Raw genomic sequence first — 17,558 nt, 5'->3', positions numbered from 1 at the left:
AAACTGTGCGTGTCATAGATTGACTTTTTATTGATCTAAATGCACACTCAGATCAGTAAAACCACCGTTTAGATCAGTCAGTACAGATCTTCCACAGCACGTTTGGTACACAGGTAGGTATTTAAAAAACTGGTCTTAAAATACTTTGCTGAAAGAAACAAAAAGATCACAGGGGTAAAGAAGAAATTGTTGGCTAACTATCAGATTTTTTTTTTTTTGATTTATTGTTAAATTACTCTGGTCTGCCAGAAATATATTTTAGGTATCTGTAAAGGCAATGCTTGATCTTCCAGCTTAGAATATATCATAAATGGTGTGAAATCCTGAGAGACTTAAGCAAGGCACATACATGCCAAAAGTATGGATTACTAAAAGTAAGGAAAATTGGGACAGATGCTAGACTAAATGTGTGAAATTCCAAGAGGCTAGGGTTAAGAGTTTGGTTATTAGATGATGACTTTGTAGTGTAGCAAGAAATGGCCATATAATAATGGCTAGAAACTTTTTGAAGAACAGTGTAACGTGTTAACAGCAGCTTTTCTTGTGCTAATGTGCATCTAAAAAAATGAGAGCCCTCAAATGGCACTAGTGAAGGGCCAGGTGCAAACACGCAAAAAGGAGGTAATTTAGGTCATTCTTTATGCAGCAGAAGGTAGATCTGTGGATCGTATTTCTGGAGAATACTGTGGCTTCTAAAATTTAGATGGGTTTGGGTAGAGAAAGTCATCTCTTCCACAGTTCCTGTCTTCTCCATCTCTATCTATGCATCTGTACAAGCATTTTAGTTCAAATTTGGTGTGCATTTCTGAAGGGAACCCCCCCGGTCCTCCCCACTCACCTCACCTCACCAACTGGTTTCAGTAGAAACTAAACCATGTGCTGTGCTGAGGAAATACGTTAAATATTCAGGGCAGGTATCCTACGTGCTTGCCCTGATATTACTCTCCCGTAGGTGTCCCGTAGAGCCACATTGGAGACAGCTTTCTGAGTTAAATGGATTCTTGGTCTGAATCAGTTTGGCTTTTCTCAGACAGCCAGTGAGAGGTACTGTGAGACTCAGAAGGATATTGCAATGTAGTTACACATGATGCTCCCTACATACCTCGTAGTTTGCTCTCGGTGGACATAAGAAAGTTTGCCTCAAGCTACATGACAAGGACAGCATCTGATAAAGGGAACCTTGTGATGGCAGTGACTGAAAGCTAGGATACAGCCGAGGAGTGTCTTCTGGCAGGGCCCCTTGAAGCGTGAGAGCCCTGGAAGGTAGAGCATCATTCGCCCTAATTGCAGCAGCAATGCCTTTCTCCTGGTTAGCTGTACCAGGCTGGAGGCACAGCTGGTCAACAGATTAAGGAACCAAGCAACAAAACCCATCTGGTCTGTCAAGGGATGCTGTAATGCTGCATACCGTGTCTGTGTGAGGGCTAATGGGGAGGACCTCTTGTTCCAGACACAAGATTTGGTAGGTCTCTGTGCAGTTTCAGAAACTGTCTGGCAGCATGTACACAACTTGCTGGTATGATCAGATTGTTCTCTGCTGTAATTTGAAATCTGGATGCTGGCTGTTTCCTGGCAGTTTTGCTCTTCTGAGGTCAGGTGCCCCTCTTTTGGGGACATTATGAGTGCATTACACGCCGATCTGAAAATGGAGGAGAAAAAGCCTGCTGAAGGAGGCCGAGGCATTGAGGAACTCTTGGCAAGGTATTCCCCAGATAGAGACAGAGCAGAGCTGACCACCTCTATTTTCTTCCCCTGAGATTTAAATAACTTCCTGGATATTTCATGCCTCGTGCTTTCTGAGAGATAGCAGGCACAGATAAGTAAAGTTATCAAATGAGTGAAAGAAATACTGGGAGCCGGAAGAATCTGTAGGCACTTGCCCAGTGTCCAAACCAGAAGACCAAGTTGCCTCTCTGTTAAATCCTGTTGGAATTCACCCTTATTTGCTGTAAGCATGGAATAATGAAGGGGCAGAGGCAGGGACTGTAAATTGGGAGGAAGGAGACAGTTCAGTAATGACAGAATATGTCCTAACGCCAGTAAATGCTTTATTTCTATTATGGATAGTTCAAAATATTATCAGAGAGAGTATTGGAGCAGTGGAATGCCTCATTATTGTGGAATTTCTTATTTTTTGATACAGGTTTAGCTGTGATTTAGATTAACCTTTTCCGTTTGTTATTTTTGTATATACCAAGGCAGCAGTAGAGGCACTGATGGACAGCATGACATGAATGTGTGTAATGGATTCTGGTTTTAAATTTGCATCAGATCTGATTGTCTGGATGAGCTGTGAACTTGTTCAGATGTGGTCTGAACTGTGCAAATTTATTGTGCTGTATCCCAATTAAGAAGAAACAAATGAATAGAATCCCAGCCACAGCAAAAGAAAGCTGTTTAAGACAGGAAGATATATAGCATGTACTGATGCCCTCAGTAATAATATATATATATATATGGAGAGAACCTTTCTCACTGAAAAGACAAAGTTTTGCTGTTTAATCATAAAGGCAAGAGAGAGGGGCTGGCACACCTCTTAGCAGGGAAAGTGCTGCCTTTTTAATTGCTAAGGCTAATAGAAAAAACAAGCTGAACAGTGTGATGCACTGGGTCTGTGTGTAAAATGTCAGTTTGCAGAGGATGTAAAGCTTGCAGCTGTCACAGTATGTGGTCCTGCCAAGCAGCAGACAGGATGTAATAGCTCTGAGTAATTTAACTCTTTCTTCTCAAGCTAAGTAGAGCTGTGACATCCTCTGTGACTGACCAGAGGACTTCTAATGACAAAATGCTGCTCCCATCCCTGTCATTTTAACTGTAAAAATGTCAGGGCATGTTATTTCCACTGCCGTCTCTGCGATTTAGCCCTAAAACTTGTATGATGGTTTTAATTCTGCTTGTGTAGGCAAATGTGTGTAGACAGCTCTGATTAATCAAAGCCTGCATGATTTCCCTCTCCCCAACTCTAATCTGTCACCTTCTCTCCCCCATTAGCCATGACAAAATAGCTAGTACTGTCTTTAAAGTTGTGCTATAATATTTATTTTTGATTTCTTCATTGTTCTTCTTCTGAAGTCTTGTTCATTCTGAAAATATTGTCCTTAATTTACAGATATTTTCTCATTGAAAATCTTCAGCTTGCGATTCATCACTTTTTTATTTTCTGCTGTACCATATCTTTGGTACACCAGCATGAATAAAATCTCAAATATATCACGGTGTTGCCATTTCCCTTTCAAAACTGATTGGGGTCAGTGTCTTCTGTAGACATGGTAAATTTTTTACCGTGTGACATATCAAAAGATTGAAAAATGATCTCTGGTGAGCCTAGGTTGCAAGTTGCCTTAATGTAAGCCTTTAGAAAAATTCGCTGGACATGAAGATTTGATTTGACTGTAGATTTGATTTAGGTCATACGTCAATTAAGCCAGTTCTGTTTTAGGCATAGAAGAAAGGCTTGACGAGGTCAGCAAAGGAGCTGATGGCGATGGGCATGAAATGCAGTTCTGTGAGTGACCCTCTTTACCATCCAAAAGACATCTGTGTTGTCTGGGCATAGTATTTCAGTATTTTGCTCCTTGTTGTTGTTTAAGTAAAGCTGAACAAAACCTTCAGGAGCCTGTTATCTTTAACAGGTTTTTATAATTGTTATTTCTTTCTTTTATGTAAGATCCAAAAGCAGCATAAATACCTACATATTTGTCTACTGAAATCAGTAGACATGTGCTCTATATAGGATTAAAATGCACAGGTGAATCTATCCTTTTTTTTTTTTTTTGATAAATTTAGCCATATGAATTTGGAACTTTCCAATACTTCCTTGTGGTGCTCGAAGTACTGAAATCTGACAATGCGAACATTTCTTCCACTTGAGTAAAGGACACTTGAGCTAAATGGGTAGAAAAGCACAGGATTTAAAATAGTCTGAATAAAATTCACTTCCTATCTGTAACGTTTTGCCTAGGTTTGTGACATGATCACAGGTAAGAATTAGTTCCCACTCAGCCATAAAATCTTTCAGGAAAAAGTGAGCATAGCAGATCTGATCCTTCCACTTAAGAAGCAGCTGTAAAGAGGCATTTCAGACCTCTTTTATTCTTTATAAAGTCTCACAAAGGGCGCAAGTCTTTTTCTTTTTCACAGCAGGTCATCTTCACCCAGGCAGTAGGGCACTGGCTTATGCACCTCCTTGACCCTGTGCTGCTGCTGGGCAGGTAGAAGATGGGCCTCGGCGTTTTAGGGGAGCAGAGGAAGCAGGCGCTGGGACATACGCAACCCTGCAAGTTAGAAAAGGGCATTTTTCAAGGTCTCCTCCCCTGTTGACTGGACCTGGGGCTGTGGAGGGTTTGTTCTTTGGCTGCGTTTCTTGCTTGGAAATAGGTTATTAGTTTCATAAGGGTGAAGTGGTGCACAAAGACTTTTTGCAGAAGTCAAAGGCTGTCTGAGAATAAGGTATAACTGAGGGAAGTTACACCGGGGAAGCTGTGTGGAGGAGACTAAGCTGTGTGTGGTAAGGCAACCTGGATTATACAGGTTCTCAGATAGCGGGTTGGTTTTTTTGCTTATTTTGGCTTGTTTTTTGGTCCAAAACCAGTTGAAGGATAAATGGAAAAAATAGCACTCACCTAAAGATATAGCACACAAATGTTGCAGGAATTGGGAAACTAAAAATACCAGAGCTATTTAAGAAAACGTATTAATGGACTGCTAAATCATATTTATTTCTTGTGCTCCATGGCCAATTATGTGGAATTGTCCTGTCATGTGGATGCTCCCTGTGCAATATTAAGATTAACACATTTCATAAGATGTTTCCATGCTTCCTTTGAGGGGAACGCGCTGTGTCAATACATTCACCTCGAGGAGCTTTTGCTACCTGTCCTCTGCTTTTATAAATGCAAAACTAGTAGTGCTGCTACACAAATCTGCTTCTGTGTTACGGGTGCAGGCAATATCAGGAGTACTCAAACGTTTATTTTTACGAGTTTATACACATGCTAGAAAGTAAGATGTGCCTCCACAGAAGTCACTGAGAGAAGTGGACTTTGTGGGCACAGGAGGGTTTTTTTTTTTTGTTTTTTTTTTGACATGGAGACAGATGCAAATACTGCTCAGCAGTGCATGTGTGTACTGAAATTGAGATTGGGTACCTCTGAATCTCAGAAAAACTGCCTCAACAGGACGCTACCCAGTGTAGTAGTGAAGCCTCATCATACTCTCAAAAATAGTTCACTGTGCATGAATTCACATATAATAAGTAGTCATTAATAAGAAGTCTAAAGTACATATACCTGGGATAATGAGCAAAAGGCTGCCCGTAGATTGATTTATTCTTGTTTTTTGTTTTGCTTGTTTTGTTGTTGTGTTGGTTTTTTTTTTTGTTGTGGTTTTGGTTTGGTTTGGTTTGGTTTGGTTTGGTTTTGGGGGGCGATTGTTTTCCTACAGCACTGTGCTGTAAAGCTGGCGGACTTCTCACTGCATGTCTGCTAACAAGGTTCTGTGATATATTATACGTTGAAATTTAGGAGGAGCACAATACTAGAAGAGTGTAGTCCAACATTTATTGCTGAAACACTTGTGGAACTTCTCTTTTGCTTGCAATAAATGGTTTCAATGGATCGATAGTGTTACATTATTAAGAGAAATTCTTTTACGGAACAAGTTTGAAAAAGGAATGGAGAAATCATTTGCCAATTTGGAGCTTGGACTTAGTCTCCTTGTCTCCTTCCTTACCTTCACCAATCCCTCTTCCTTCCTGCAGTGAAATAGCAAAAGCTGTGGCTCTGGCGGCGGTGGAGCCTTGCAGCCCAGCGGCCAGGAGCGCACGCTGCCCCCTCAGTGGGTTCTCTGTTGTGTTTTTGTAAGGAACTGGGATGCCACGCACTGGCTGTTTTCCCCCGCAAAGAGTAGGTTGCTGCTTGCAAAGCGGCCGCGTTTCTCACTTCCTATCCTCTTTGCCATCTGTCCATAGACCTTAGCGTGCAGTCTGTTAGGATTTGCTCATAAAGGTTTTTATTAAGATTTATTTAATGGGATTTTCAATCTTCCACTCTTTAATCCACGTTGGAAAAAAATATTAAATAGTGACAATCCATAGCTGCCTTGTAACTAAATCACATTCACTTAACCCAGAAAAGAATGATTTCTAATGAACTTTTTTCAGTCTCAGAAGAGCTTAGTAGTTGTCGTGTTTATTATCTTGCTGTGGTTAAAATTGCCGCAGTAGGGGGGAAAAAAGAAAAGAAAAAATGTTAATGCCGTTGTTTGTGTGGCTTGCCCTAGTTATTATCTTCATCATTTTTTAATCATATTTTTTATTCTTTTCTAATGAGCAAAAGCTTCTGTGAAAGGAAAAAAAAATCCTGAAAACACACAATACAACTATAAATAAAATGAATTCTTTTCATGTGGTGTAAGTCAAGGGAAAAACCTAGCTCAATATGCTCTGGCTTCTTGACACTCAAGGTGTGATCAGAGATTACTTATCATCTACAGGAGAGTGGGAAGCAAGTTAATTAAAATTTTCCACCCTCTCACTGAATGAAATGTCTCCCGGTTTGAGGCACATTATTTGAACACTTCTTTTTCAGTAGAGAGAGCCTTGGCATCTACTTTCTGCTCCTGGTGGTTTTCAAACCCGAATCTGTTAGGTAGAAAGAGCACAGAAATTTCCTCTTACGAAACCGTGTGCTTGAAATTAAATTACCGCCGTCTGAAATAATAGTAGATAAAACAATTTTAATACTGTATTAAATATAAAATAAACACGAGGTGTTTCTTTTCCTCTGCTCCCAGCCCCCAGTATATTGTTGTTTAGGAGCATTTTTGCCCAGGAAAGCATTTAGTATGACACCAGTTCTTTGTCTAGCTGTCCTGAGGTCTGTATAACCACCGTGACTCCTGCTGGTAGGCGAATTCTGGTTGTGGGATGGGATTACGGCTGCTGATTCAGGAGGGGGACGGATAATTCATTTCTTGTGGTTTTAAAGCTGCAATTACCTGTATTTGCAAGAAAGGAGCTAGAAGCCCGTATGAATTACACCTGTTTATTCAGGAGCGACTCTTTCTCTTGTCTGTCACCTACAAACGAAGGCAATTATTAGGAGGAGTTCATTCCCCCAGGGACCTGGGAAGAGGTGCAGTGCTGGACTCCACCGAAGCGTCCTGCAGAGTCGGTGAGGGCTTGTTAAAGGGCCTGTGGAGCTCGGAGGAGGTGTGTACCTCTGCATAATGTACACACATCCTTCCTCCAAACAGTCCATCATGCAAATTGTGGTGTCAGCCACCAGCCCGTACAAAAAGCAATAAGCCACCTTCTTGTAGCAGTCGCACAGCACTCTTTCAACAGATTTTTTTTTCCTTTTCCATATTTTCTTTTTATTTTCTTTTAGCTTAATCGACTTAATCTCCAATAACTTCACACTTTTGGATGTGATTTACCTTCTCTTTTCCCTTCTGCAGCACTGGCACTGTGCAATGCAACCTCATCTGCTGCAGCTGGTGCTTAATCCTGACAGGTCAGACAGGTCCACCCGCAGCCCTGCCTCGCCTCTCAGAGCCTGCAGGGACCCCGGGCTGTGGCAGGAGCGACAGCACATCCCTGAGACAAGCTGGCTTCTGCAGCAGCCAAATGAGCTCTGCGTGGTACCCACGTCCTTCCTCGTTGCCATAATCTTTGTCTGTTTTTTGACATGTTTGTTGGGCATCCTGATGTATAGGAGAAGGGTCTCCTTGGTAATCACTGACCTTAGGCAATTAATTCAGAATAAAGTCCTCTTTGCAACACAGGAACTTGCTCGGGGCACGAGCAAGGTCTGCCTTGCCAGTCTTTCCTGACCTGCTGTTCTTACACTTCCTAAATGAGTGAGCTCCCTCTGGTTTTTCATTTACAAACACTGTTTGACAGGAATAGGTCAGATCCTATTAGGTGTCCTTCCAGGTGCCTCGTGGTGGGCTGGCGATGCCGGGTGCTCTGACCTTATTCTTAATGCTCCCATTTTCATCTGCGTTTTTGGAAGGCGTTGTTGACCAACCTGATAAATCTCAGTGTGCGATTAATCTGGTTTCGAGATGTTAGCTATTAAAGGCATCTAGATATGTCATCATTTTTTGCACTACCCTTGAAATGTCTATTTTAAAAACCAGTTGTGGAGAGAGGGGAGGGCAAGGAGGAAAATGGGAGTCTGGGCGGACTCTGGATCCACCACAATCACAGCTGTCTGATCCGTCCTGATCGCTTCGGAGGAAAGGAGTCAGAGGCCACATGATATTGCTCCCCTCTTGCAGGACATCTCTTTCCTCACCTGGAGTTAGCAGTGCTGGTCTGTACATGCTGATGTAGTAAAGTAGCTGTAAAAGTCCCTGAAAGCCTCTGCACAGAAATCAGAGGTGACATTAGTTGAGCGCTCTCTTGCAGGCACTTTCCGGGGTAGATTTTTCAAATGTTCTCCTTTTTAAGCAGGCGTGGTAGAGCTCCTTCAGCTATTTGCAATCAAGATCAGGTTTTGAATAGGTATAGTCAGGCAGTTATTCAGTTATGAAGACATCAAGTGACCTGTAGTACATGCATTAGAAGAAAGGAATAGCTGAGGTTGGAAATCACCCAAATACTTTGAAATCCTACAGCAGGATTTGGATTAATTCTGTTCAAATGACTATTTCTGCAGAATAAATGGATTTTTTTTTGGAAGAGCTCTGATTAACATTGAGGAAAGTATTGTGCTTTACCCAGTGTTGAGAATTGGCAATTAAAACTCCTTGCATGCACGTGAAACCAGTGCAAGCGCTTGAGCTTTCTGGCCGATCCAACTGTTATTGTGATGGAATATAGCTGGATTTGTAGAGGCCAGTGGTAGCCACTTGTCTGCTTTGCATTTATTAAAAACCAGTAAATGTGCTGCAGCATCTATTCACTAAATTAGTGGAAGTCTTGGCAATTAGACACCTCACTGGAGCAATCTTTGTTGAAATCACCAGTCGTTCTGTGTGTGTGAATTGCAGGCTTTGCCGTTTATTAGAAGGAGCATTAGCAAGACTGTTGTGTGGATCTGTGACTAAAGCCAGACTTCTACACAGAAAGGCAATGTTTTCGGTCTCGCCCACGGATTTCCTGATTCAAAATAACAAGGAGGCGATGTGTGCTCCTGGGTGATAAAAGGAATAGACCTGCACTTACGTTTTGTTTCTGTTGTTGTTGGCCATTCTGGCCATGCTCTTGATGCACCATTACAGTGTCACCTAACAGATCTCAGGACAGATCTTCAGGATTTACTTTAGCTTAGACAAGTGCAGAATCTGGGCAAAGCAGCATTGTCTTTATCTTCTTGAATATCTTTTTGCCTGGGAGGAGATAATTGATAAAATACAATGAGTTTGTCTCTACAGATCCGGAAACATAGAAAGCTTTATGGATGATTTAGGCACTATTAAAAAAAAAATCACAGATGTTTACCATTTTAAGGAAATTCATTTAACACTTGGGATGAACTGGTGGTTGGTCCCATGTCTCACGTTTTCCTTCCTGCGTAGCTGAATGTGCAAAATGATTCACTTCAACACAAAACCCCTCTCCCCCTCCCAGAAAACCGACATGAATTTTTTTTAATTATTATTATTTTTGTCACAATGACTGTCACGCTCCAAGCGATGATGTTAACCGCTGATTTTTCTTTCCTAGGGAGCCGAGGTGCAGACAGACTACGTTCCACTGCTGAACTCCCTTGCCATGTACGGCTGGCAGCTGACGTGCGTGCTTCCTACTCCAATTGTGAAGACAAACAGGTAGAGAGGGGGCGAGCACTGCTTTTCGGCCATGAAGGCACTGTCTGTGCACCACAAGCAGTTCTCTGTGCAGAGATTTCCTTGCCTGCACACAATAGCTACCCTCGCAAACCTGCAGCTGTTCGCTGGGTTTCCTGAGCATCACAAGCCACAGAGGGCAGGAAGCACATGTCTGGTGGGCAAAATAATGCAGCATGGCCCTGTGGTTTCTGCACTTATTTTCTGGGTATTGGCTTTGCCTCTGTGTAAAAAAAAATATCCCTGCACTGGATCTCCTAACAGCTCCACTTAGAGCAGAACCAAGACCTGCGGTTCGGTTTGTAGTGAGATGTTGCCAGTTTGAAGAAAGTTTATTTTATTCTTACTCAGTATCTGTCTAATGCTGCTGGTGTACACAGTCTAGCTGAGCAGAACCACGTGAGACGAGTACATCATTACTCTAGTAGCTTTGTTTGCTTATATAATCGCTGTGGGGTCTACTTTGCTGTTACTAATATTTGGAGCTTTTAGATATAAATGCAAGTCCCTTAAGAATACTCTTCATAATGGTGGTGAAAAACAGTCGTCCTGCTTGTTAATCACAAAGATGAAACATTCTGGATCTAAACTAATCAGGAATATATTTATATATAAACCAATATGATCGCTCTTTATTTTTTATCTTAAAAAATTAAAAATATGCCCAGTTCTTTATGAGATATAGATGAAGACTGTTTCAACACATAAAAGCCTAAAAAGTAGAGGCCATCTGTGCTAGTGGAAAAATAGGATTTAAGTCTTTCATGTATGTTTAAATATAGGAATGAATGAAAAATCATAATTACAATTTTTAAGCCTCCCTTAAAGGCGTGTTTATATATATATAATTTTTTTCTCTTTTTCTTCTGGCTTTTTGTGTCCCATTTATAACTTGAGTGACACAGGTCAGGTTGACAGCGCAGAAGGCACCCAAATCCAGCTGCGGGTGGCATTTGCTTGTGTCTCCTGCCTTGCTGCACACCTGTAGGGCGTGCAAAGCCCCATCCAGGATGTGTGCCCCACAAGGGAGGGAGGGAGCCCTCCTGTGTCACTGAGACTCTGCTAAGCACATGCACCTTGGGACTCAGGTTTCTTGCTTTTTCTGCACAACAATTTATTCTGGTTACACTCTAATGCTAAAACATTCAGCAAAGTTATGTCACAGACTATCAGGCTAACCAGTCAATCTTCTTTCCCCAGAATACCAGGCTGCTCAAAGACACTGGGGACAGGCAATGTTTAGGTCATTCTTCATTTTGTTCTTCTTTGACCTGCAGAAATAAATGACTGAGATGGATTTTCACTTTGAACGGTGCTGCATGTGGATTTAATTCATTCTCAGGAGTGTGCATTTGTTTCTTTTCAGGGAAGGGAATTTATCTACAAAGCAAATTGTATTTCTTCAGAGACCTTCTTTGCCCCAGAAAGCGAAGAAGAAAGAATCCAAGGTAAATAACCTTATGTTCCTGGTTTCTTTGTGTTTTGTTGGCAGAATTTTAATATTGTAATTGATTTCCCATAGAAGTAAAAATGGCCTATTCAACATTTCTGTGATAAAGAGGCCTGGTAAACAGTAGCAAGACACAAGGAATTGAACTGTTCAAATGAAAGAAAATGCTCAGATGATGTGAAAGCTCTTGTATTTCATTCTCTGTTGAACTCATGGCAGCAGAACAGAGGTGGATTTCTCTTTACAGCTCTGTCATAAACCTGCATACATGACTTAACGATTCTCTGCCCATATGCACTGTCTTGCAAGGTGGAACTGGTACAACTGTCTCTCACCATTGCGTGGCTTTTCTATTTAAATTGTTCTCTTTCTTGCTACACATTTTGATAGAGCCTAGCACAGTGCAGGCCTGATCGTGGCTAATGTTTCGATCTAGTGCTAGAGGGTTAACAAATCCTGCTAGAATGTAAGCAAAAAAGTCCCCTGCATCCACCTAAATGATCAGAGAAGGTAGCTGACAGCTAACAATGCACATCTGTGGATACACATACGTATTCACATTTCCCTTTTTGAAAGTGTAGCTGTGGGAACCGCTGCCCAAACCTGTCAGGCTGTACAGCTGAGGAGGAAATACAAGGACTGCCTTAAATTGGAAACTGGGCAAGTGCTGACCTTCCGATCGTGTTTGAATTTGCCTTGCCCTTTCAGCATACAAGGGAATGATCGGAAAGCCAGGTGAAGTGTGGAAAAGATCTCCGAAACCAAGTGATGAAAAGGTTGCTAATACAGCCTCAATTTTTTCTAGCTCTGTGCAACTGCCTGAGTGTTGGCTAGCCAAATGTCATCAGAAGGACTGGTGTGCTCGAGGCCCTGCCGAAGCTGAGCTAGAGTAGGATATTGGGATTGCTAAGCAGAGCTGAGCACTAAGAGCATTTTACCCAATGGTTTGGGTAACTACAGATAGTTTTCATCTAAAAAGCCATGGATTGGAGCCTGGTTCTGTGAAAGTCACCTTTTAGGTACAGTGGAGAATAGGAAACTATTTGAACTGACCAAAGTAGGAGAGAACTGCTGGGAGTATGGCTGTGATTTAGGATTTACCCTCTCCTTAGTGAAGCTGGAGCCAAATTACACTGTGAACTTGCTACAAAGCCCGTCCTTCTTGTTTCTTCTCTTTGTTTTCAAGTGATTAAAGGGATGTTGGGATAAGGGTCGGGGTGCCCATACTCGGTCATTCTTTTACTACCACTTTGTGTGGTTTGAATTGAAGGGGCGGGAAGCTGTAATGAATTGTAAGCCTTCGAATAGAGAAAACAGTATGATGCTATTTTCTTGCATTGTAATAACAAATGCATACCATCCAGATGACTCAATAATTTGCTTACATTTTTTCATTCGGGGATGTAAAAACTTATTTAACAACGTTTGGTTGACAAAACAAAGGATTCACTTGTTGGCAGTATTAAATATACAGACACACTTGAGGGCAAAAATTACTAGCATGCATTTTCAGCCTAAAGGTCAAGGAAAATAGGGCACATTGGTTATAATTATATAGATATTTCTGAGACTTGGCCAACGTCTGTAAATGGCTGTTATGAGTCACTTCAAAGACACCAAGCTTAGCATTTGATTAAGTTGCTGAATATTCTGCACATATAACATCACAAGCTCTCAGGGTTTTTTTTAGCTTAGGTAGGGCATGTCTAAAATGTTTGTAGATAACCACTTTGTGGAGGGAAATACACTGATGAGATTAAAAGGATGTTGCAGTGTTGGAAACTGATCCATCCTATCTGTGCTTACCAACCCGCTGCTGTTCAGTTTAGCCACGTGAACAGGAAAGAAAACGTGCAAGGATTGGTAGAACTTCTTTTTCTCCCTGGTAAGACACAAGTACTCTTCTTGGTGCAATATTCAACTGATGATGAGGTAATCATGTTCATTTACTTAATTAAAAAGTGGTGCTTATTTCAGCAGAAACTAGCTGTATACATTTTTTTTTGGTGAAATACAGTGCAGATACCTGAATAACTACACATACATATGCAGAATCTCCTACAGTTTGATCTTTATCATGTTCAGGGCTCTGATCTTGTCTTCTGTCAGAGAGAGCTTTTGAGTTACAAAGGAGCTGTGGGTGTCCAGCACTTCTGCAAATCAAAGAGGAAAACACTCAGGTGTCTGTGAATTTTAAACAATTGAGCTCCAGAACTGAGAAGTTATCTTTCACTTAAATACCATTACAATTTACAGAAAAAGGAAAGAAAGCTTCCTCTAAGTTAAACCAAGAATCTTGTGAAAGCCAGTTTCTTTCCTTTTCTTATTATTTTATTTAATACTACCTTCTGACAAGCAGCAGGAAAGAGCGTTGCTCCATCTTTGCAATCTAATAAACTTAATGGGCTTTGAACTGCTTTGTGCTTAAGGAATAAATAGCTAAATCAAACATTTATGAATGTAAATTGTTCTCTTGACCAACTTTGACACAGCCACGGTCGCAGGGGAAAAAAACAGCTTTTTGATTTGTGACATAAGGAAAATACTGAGCACTTCCTCCTAACCCATCCCTGAATTTGCCTCAGCATGGACACTCCTGGTGAAATGGCCATGCGTGTCCACATGGACTTAGTGTGCTGTAGGATGGCTCAGCTGTGGCTTGGAACCTGGTCTGCCTTTTCTTGAGAAGTCATTTTTTTTTCTGACGAATGAAGCCTGTGTATTAATGACATATTTGTCAGACTCTGCTTATGTTAGACCAGTTAAGTCAGTATTTCAAGGTTTCAAGGTACGGCTGTTTTGTTTTCTTTCAATAGTAGCTAAAACAGTTCTGAAATGGCAGCTGTGGCAAGGCTTGTGGCAAATGCCGCAAGAGACAGTATTGTATTGTCTCTTCAAAAAGCAGAGTATTTTACTGTTTGGGTATAGTTTTGGATACAGTGCTAGTTCCCCTGTTAGCCTGGTGGAGGAAGACGGAATAATACCACATAACTGCTTCCTCTGTCAGCACTTGTGCAGCTTTCCAGACCTGCTTTCCACGCAGTGCACACTGTCTGCCAGGATGCCCTGGGCCCCAGTGATGAAATATCTTTTAGAAAGGAACCTACTGGGTACATAAAACAGCAGAAGCAGAATGTGTAACAGTCTCTTTTCTCTGTGCAATAGGTGCATACATGTAGGCACAAATGATCTTAAGGCTGTCTGATTTAGTCACGCAATTTTTTTCATCTTAGGTCTTTTTGGGCAGACTAACTTTGAATTGAAACTAAATAACAAAAACATTTCTACTCAGGAAAACAAATGTCAGCTTGAGATTGTTTCAAGTGGCCCTTAACATTTGCACCTCTTATTTGTAGTTTCACTGGAGGTTCTCCAAAGAAGACATGCACAACAAACAAATGAAGAAATCCGTGAAGGCCAAGCTGAGCAGCGGGGAGAAGCAGATGTCGGAGAAGCAGGAATTCGAAGTCACGGAGAACACAAGAAACTTAGAAGCGCAAATCTCAGCAGCAGCAAGGCCTGACCCAGAGCAGCAGCCGGGTGACGTGATAGACTTGGGAGATGAGGTAGGCGGCAGCAACGACAGAGGTACCCATCACGATGGGGCATCGTCGGAGGAAACGTGTCCCGCTGGCTGCGATACCCATGAAGACGGCGCCGGGGTCTGCGAGGAGCTGGGAGTGGCGGGGCAGGACTGCGCTCCCGGGAGCGAGGGGGCAGGACTGGATGTGGACTCTTGCTGTGAGTAAAAGACCGACTTTTCAGGAATCCTGTGAGTTGCTGATACTTTGCCAAGACAAAAGAACAGATTTCGCTAATCGCCATCACTAACTCCATTGCTCAATTCAGCATTTCTTTGGCATTGTACTTATTTTGCTCCTTAGCATACTGCTGTCTCGATGTTTTAACTACATGGGGCTTTCTAACCCACAGAAATTAATGCCAAAATTCCATCCACATTACAGAGTGGGAAAGGCCCTACTCCATTTCTAAAGGTACACTTGAAATTGAAAAGTAGGGACAGAGATATACTCGGGTTTTTCTGTGACTGACCGTAGCAAAATAGGTTTGTATCTAGTTCAAGGCGAACGTTCCACTGGCTCAGATTTTACTCTGTAATATTTTCTTGTCCATGTATCTTTGCTGGAGAAGTTACTGTGCCATATGTTATTTTGTCATTAAGCTTGTAGTGTCATGAAAATGGTATTTGGGCTTAAACAGGCTGAAATCGGAAGGCTTAGATACGAAGGCCGTATCTGTATTTATCTCAAACAGCATATTTACCAATGATACTCTCTTCTGAATTTTATTAACTCTTGCAGATCTTCAAGCAATAAGCAAATCATATACCTATTTTAGGCACACTGGGTAAACAAGCCGCATGATACACTTGTGTGAGGCAGATTACTCCAATATAAAATGACATTTCCTATTCCCGTTGCTTACGTTCTCTTTGCCAATCAAGTTCAGCAATAGTTGTGGGGGTTTTGGAAGATAGAAAAGCAGATAAAATGGCAAAGCTGGTTAAGAGTACTTTCAGTGGCTCTCCACTAAAATAGGAATTAGATGTCACCATCTGCCCCTTCCATATGATTTTCCCCAATTTCCTCATTGCTATGAAATATGTTGTGGGAAAGAACTAAAATGATACACAAATAGTAGGGGTCAGTAGCCTACACGTGTCACTAAATGACCTTACGGAATACAAATACCTTAACAGAGTTTTGTTTTGTTTTGTTTTAACACAAGTAACCATATTTTGGGACCTAACAGAATTCTGTAACATTACCAACATTTTTATGTTTGGACCTATGTTAAAATATTTACAAGTGAATGTACATGTGTAATATAATTTCTGTACCAATATTCTCCAAGCACTTCAGTGTTCTTAAAATGTAGGAACTAGTTGTTTCTCTCTTCTTTACCACCTTGATCCCTATTTAGAAGAGGTCATGCAATCTGCTAAAAAAGGTGAGAAATATATTCTGAATTTCCCTGTTCATATTTTTTTTTGAAGCAAAAGCTTTGTAAGTGATTTGTTGCTTTTTCCCTGCACTAATTTCTGCCTGATAATTTTCCTTACTCTTCTAACCAAAATGCTGTACAACAGAAGAACCGTGTTCTGCATCAAATGCACACCTAGGGTGGTTCAAAAGCCTCTTCCATGCCTTAAAATTGTACAATTGGCAGAACACTGCAGAGAAGGGAAAAATCACGCCATTTTGAATAGTCATTTAATTGGGATGATGGCATTCAAGTTGAAACCATTCCATTTCATACCTACAAAGTACTGTAATATTTTTTTCATCGATTGACTGAAGAGTATTTATTTTGAATTCTGTGGTTTAACCACAGGATTGTAAGTAAATTCAGTTTCTGGTGGTATTTTTCAATTATTTCATTCTGTTTCTTGATATTAGGCTGAAGTTCCAGTAACGTCAAAACTTTGTTATTTCAGTTGTTCCACATAAAGACAAGGTCTCTGCTCTGGACAGTTTAAAGTAGCTGTCTGCAAATTTTACTATCATAGGATACTTCTACTGATGGTTTATGTTTTAAGGACTAGCTTTATATTAACCTTGTTTAAAAAAATCCTGTATTTAAAGAACCTTTTACTCGCAAAAAGTGTTGCAACAGAATGAACTTTGCAAATACTTTTGAATAGCGAAAGCATTTATTGGATTGCAATTCGACCTCTTTTGGATCCCAACTGCTGACAAAACTGAAGAGAAATAAAGTTCATGAGGAGCTTTTCTATTTGTGGTAATTGCTCAACTGCCAGTTGTTTGTCCCCAAAAGGAGGAACTCGGGGTCTCTGCGCGATGTTGAAGTTCCTAACTTCTGAGTTAGCTGTAGTCACTGAGTGCTACAACTTCTTGGTTTCTTGGTTTTCTGTCACCGGCCTGACAGGGCACGTAGGCTCTGTGAGGAGGTTTCCTTGTCTGATACCAAACTCTGTTCCTGTACATGTCGGAGCGGCTTAGGGTTGGGCAGGTTTGACAAGATAATTGCTGGTTTTCAGTTTAAAAAGGGCAAACTGTTTTGGTTTTATACTCATGTAGTCAATTCCAACTCGTGACTCTGAATGAGTCTGAGTTAGTTTGGCTCTCTGGAGTTGTGCATGTACCTTCACCGTGCCCCCATCTCAAGTCAACGTGTGAGCTTAGCTCACCGTGCAGCCACGATACAGGCGTGAGGAGGGCTGCAAAGGCGGCCTGGGGGTACGGCAGTAATCTGTTAACGTGTTTTTTACATCTTGGCCTTCTTTGCCATTTTAGGCTTGAAAAAGCACGACCACCACGGTGGCCAAGGA

At 41.3% G+C, this 17,558-nt stretch overlaps 1 protein-coding gene across 3 annotated transcripts in view; it reads left to right on the top strand.

Annotated features, from left to right (window-relative positions):
• RFTN1 (raftlin, lipid raft linker 1) overlaps positions 1-17,000 on the top strand; it is a 96,454-nt gene extending 79,454 nt beyond the window's left edge. For all 3 annotated transcript variants that reach the window (XM_040549763.1, XM_040549764.1, XM_040549762.1), the window contains 3 exons: positions 9,674-9,777; positions 11,162-11,243; positions 14,602-17,000. In XM_040549763.1, the coding sequence (XP_040405697.1) occupies positions 9,674-9,777; positions 11,162-11,243; positions 14,602-14,994 (579 nt within the window). In that variant the 3' untranslated portion in view covers positions 14,995-17,000. The remainder of the gene's footprint in view (positions 1-9,673; positions 9,778-11,161; positions 11,244-14,601) is intronic.
• Positions 17,001-17,558: the final 558 nt, after the last annotated feature.

The sequence above is a fragment of the Cygnus olor genome, chromosome 2 (genome assembly GCF_009769625.2).
Source record: "Cygnus olor isolate bCygOlo1 chromosome 2, bCygOlo1.pri.v2, whole genome shotgun sequence".
NCBI classification, from domain to species: Eukaryota; Metazoa; Chordata; class Aves; order Anseriformes; family Anatidae; genus Cygnus; species Cygnus olor.
This window is presented reverse-complemented; position numbering and strand designations above follow the sequence as displayed.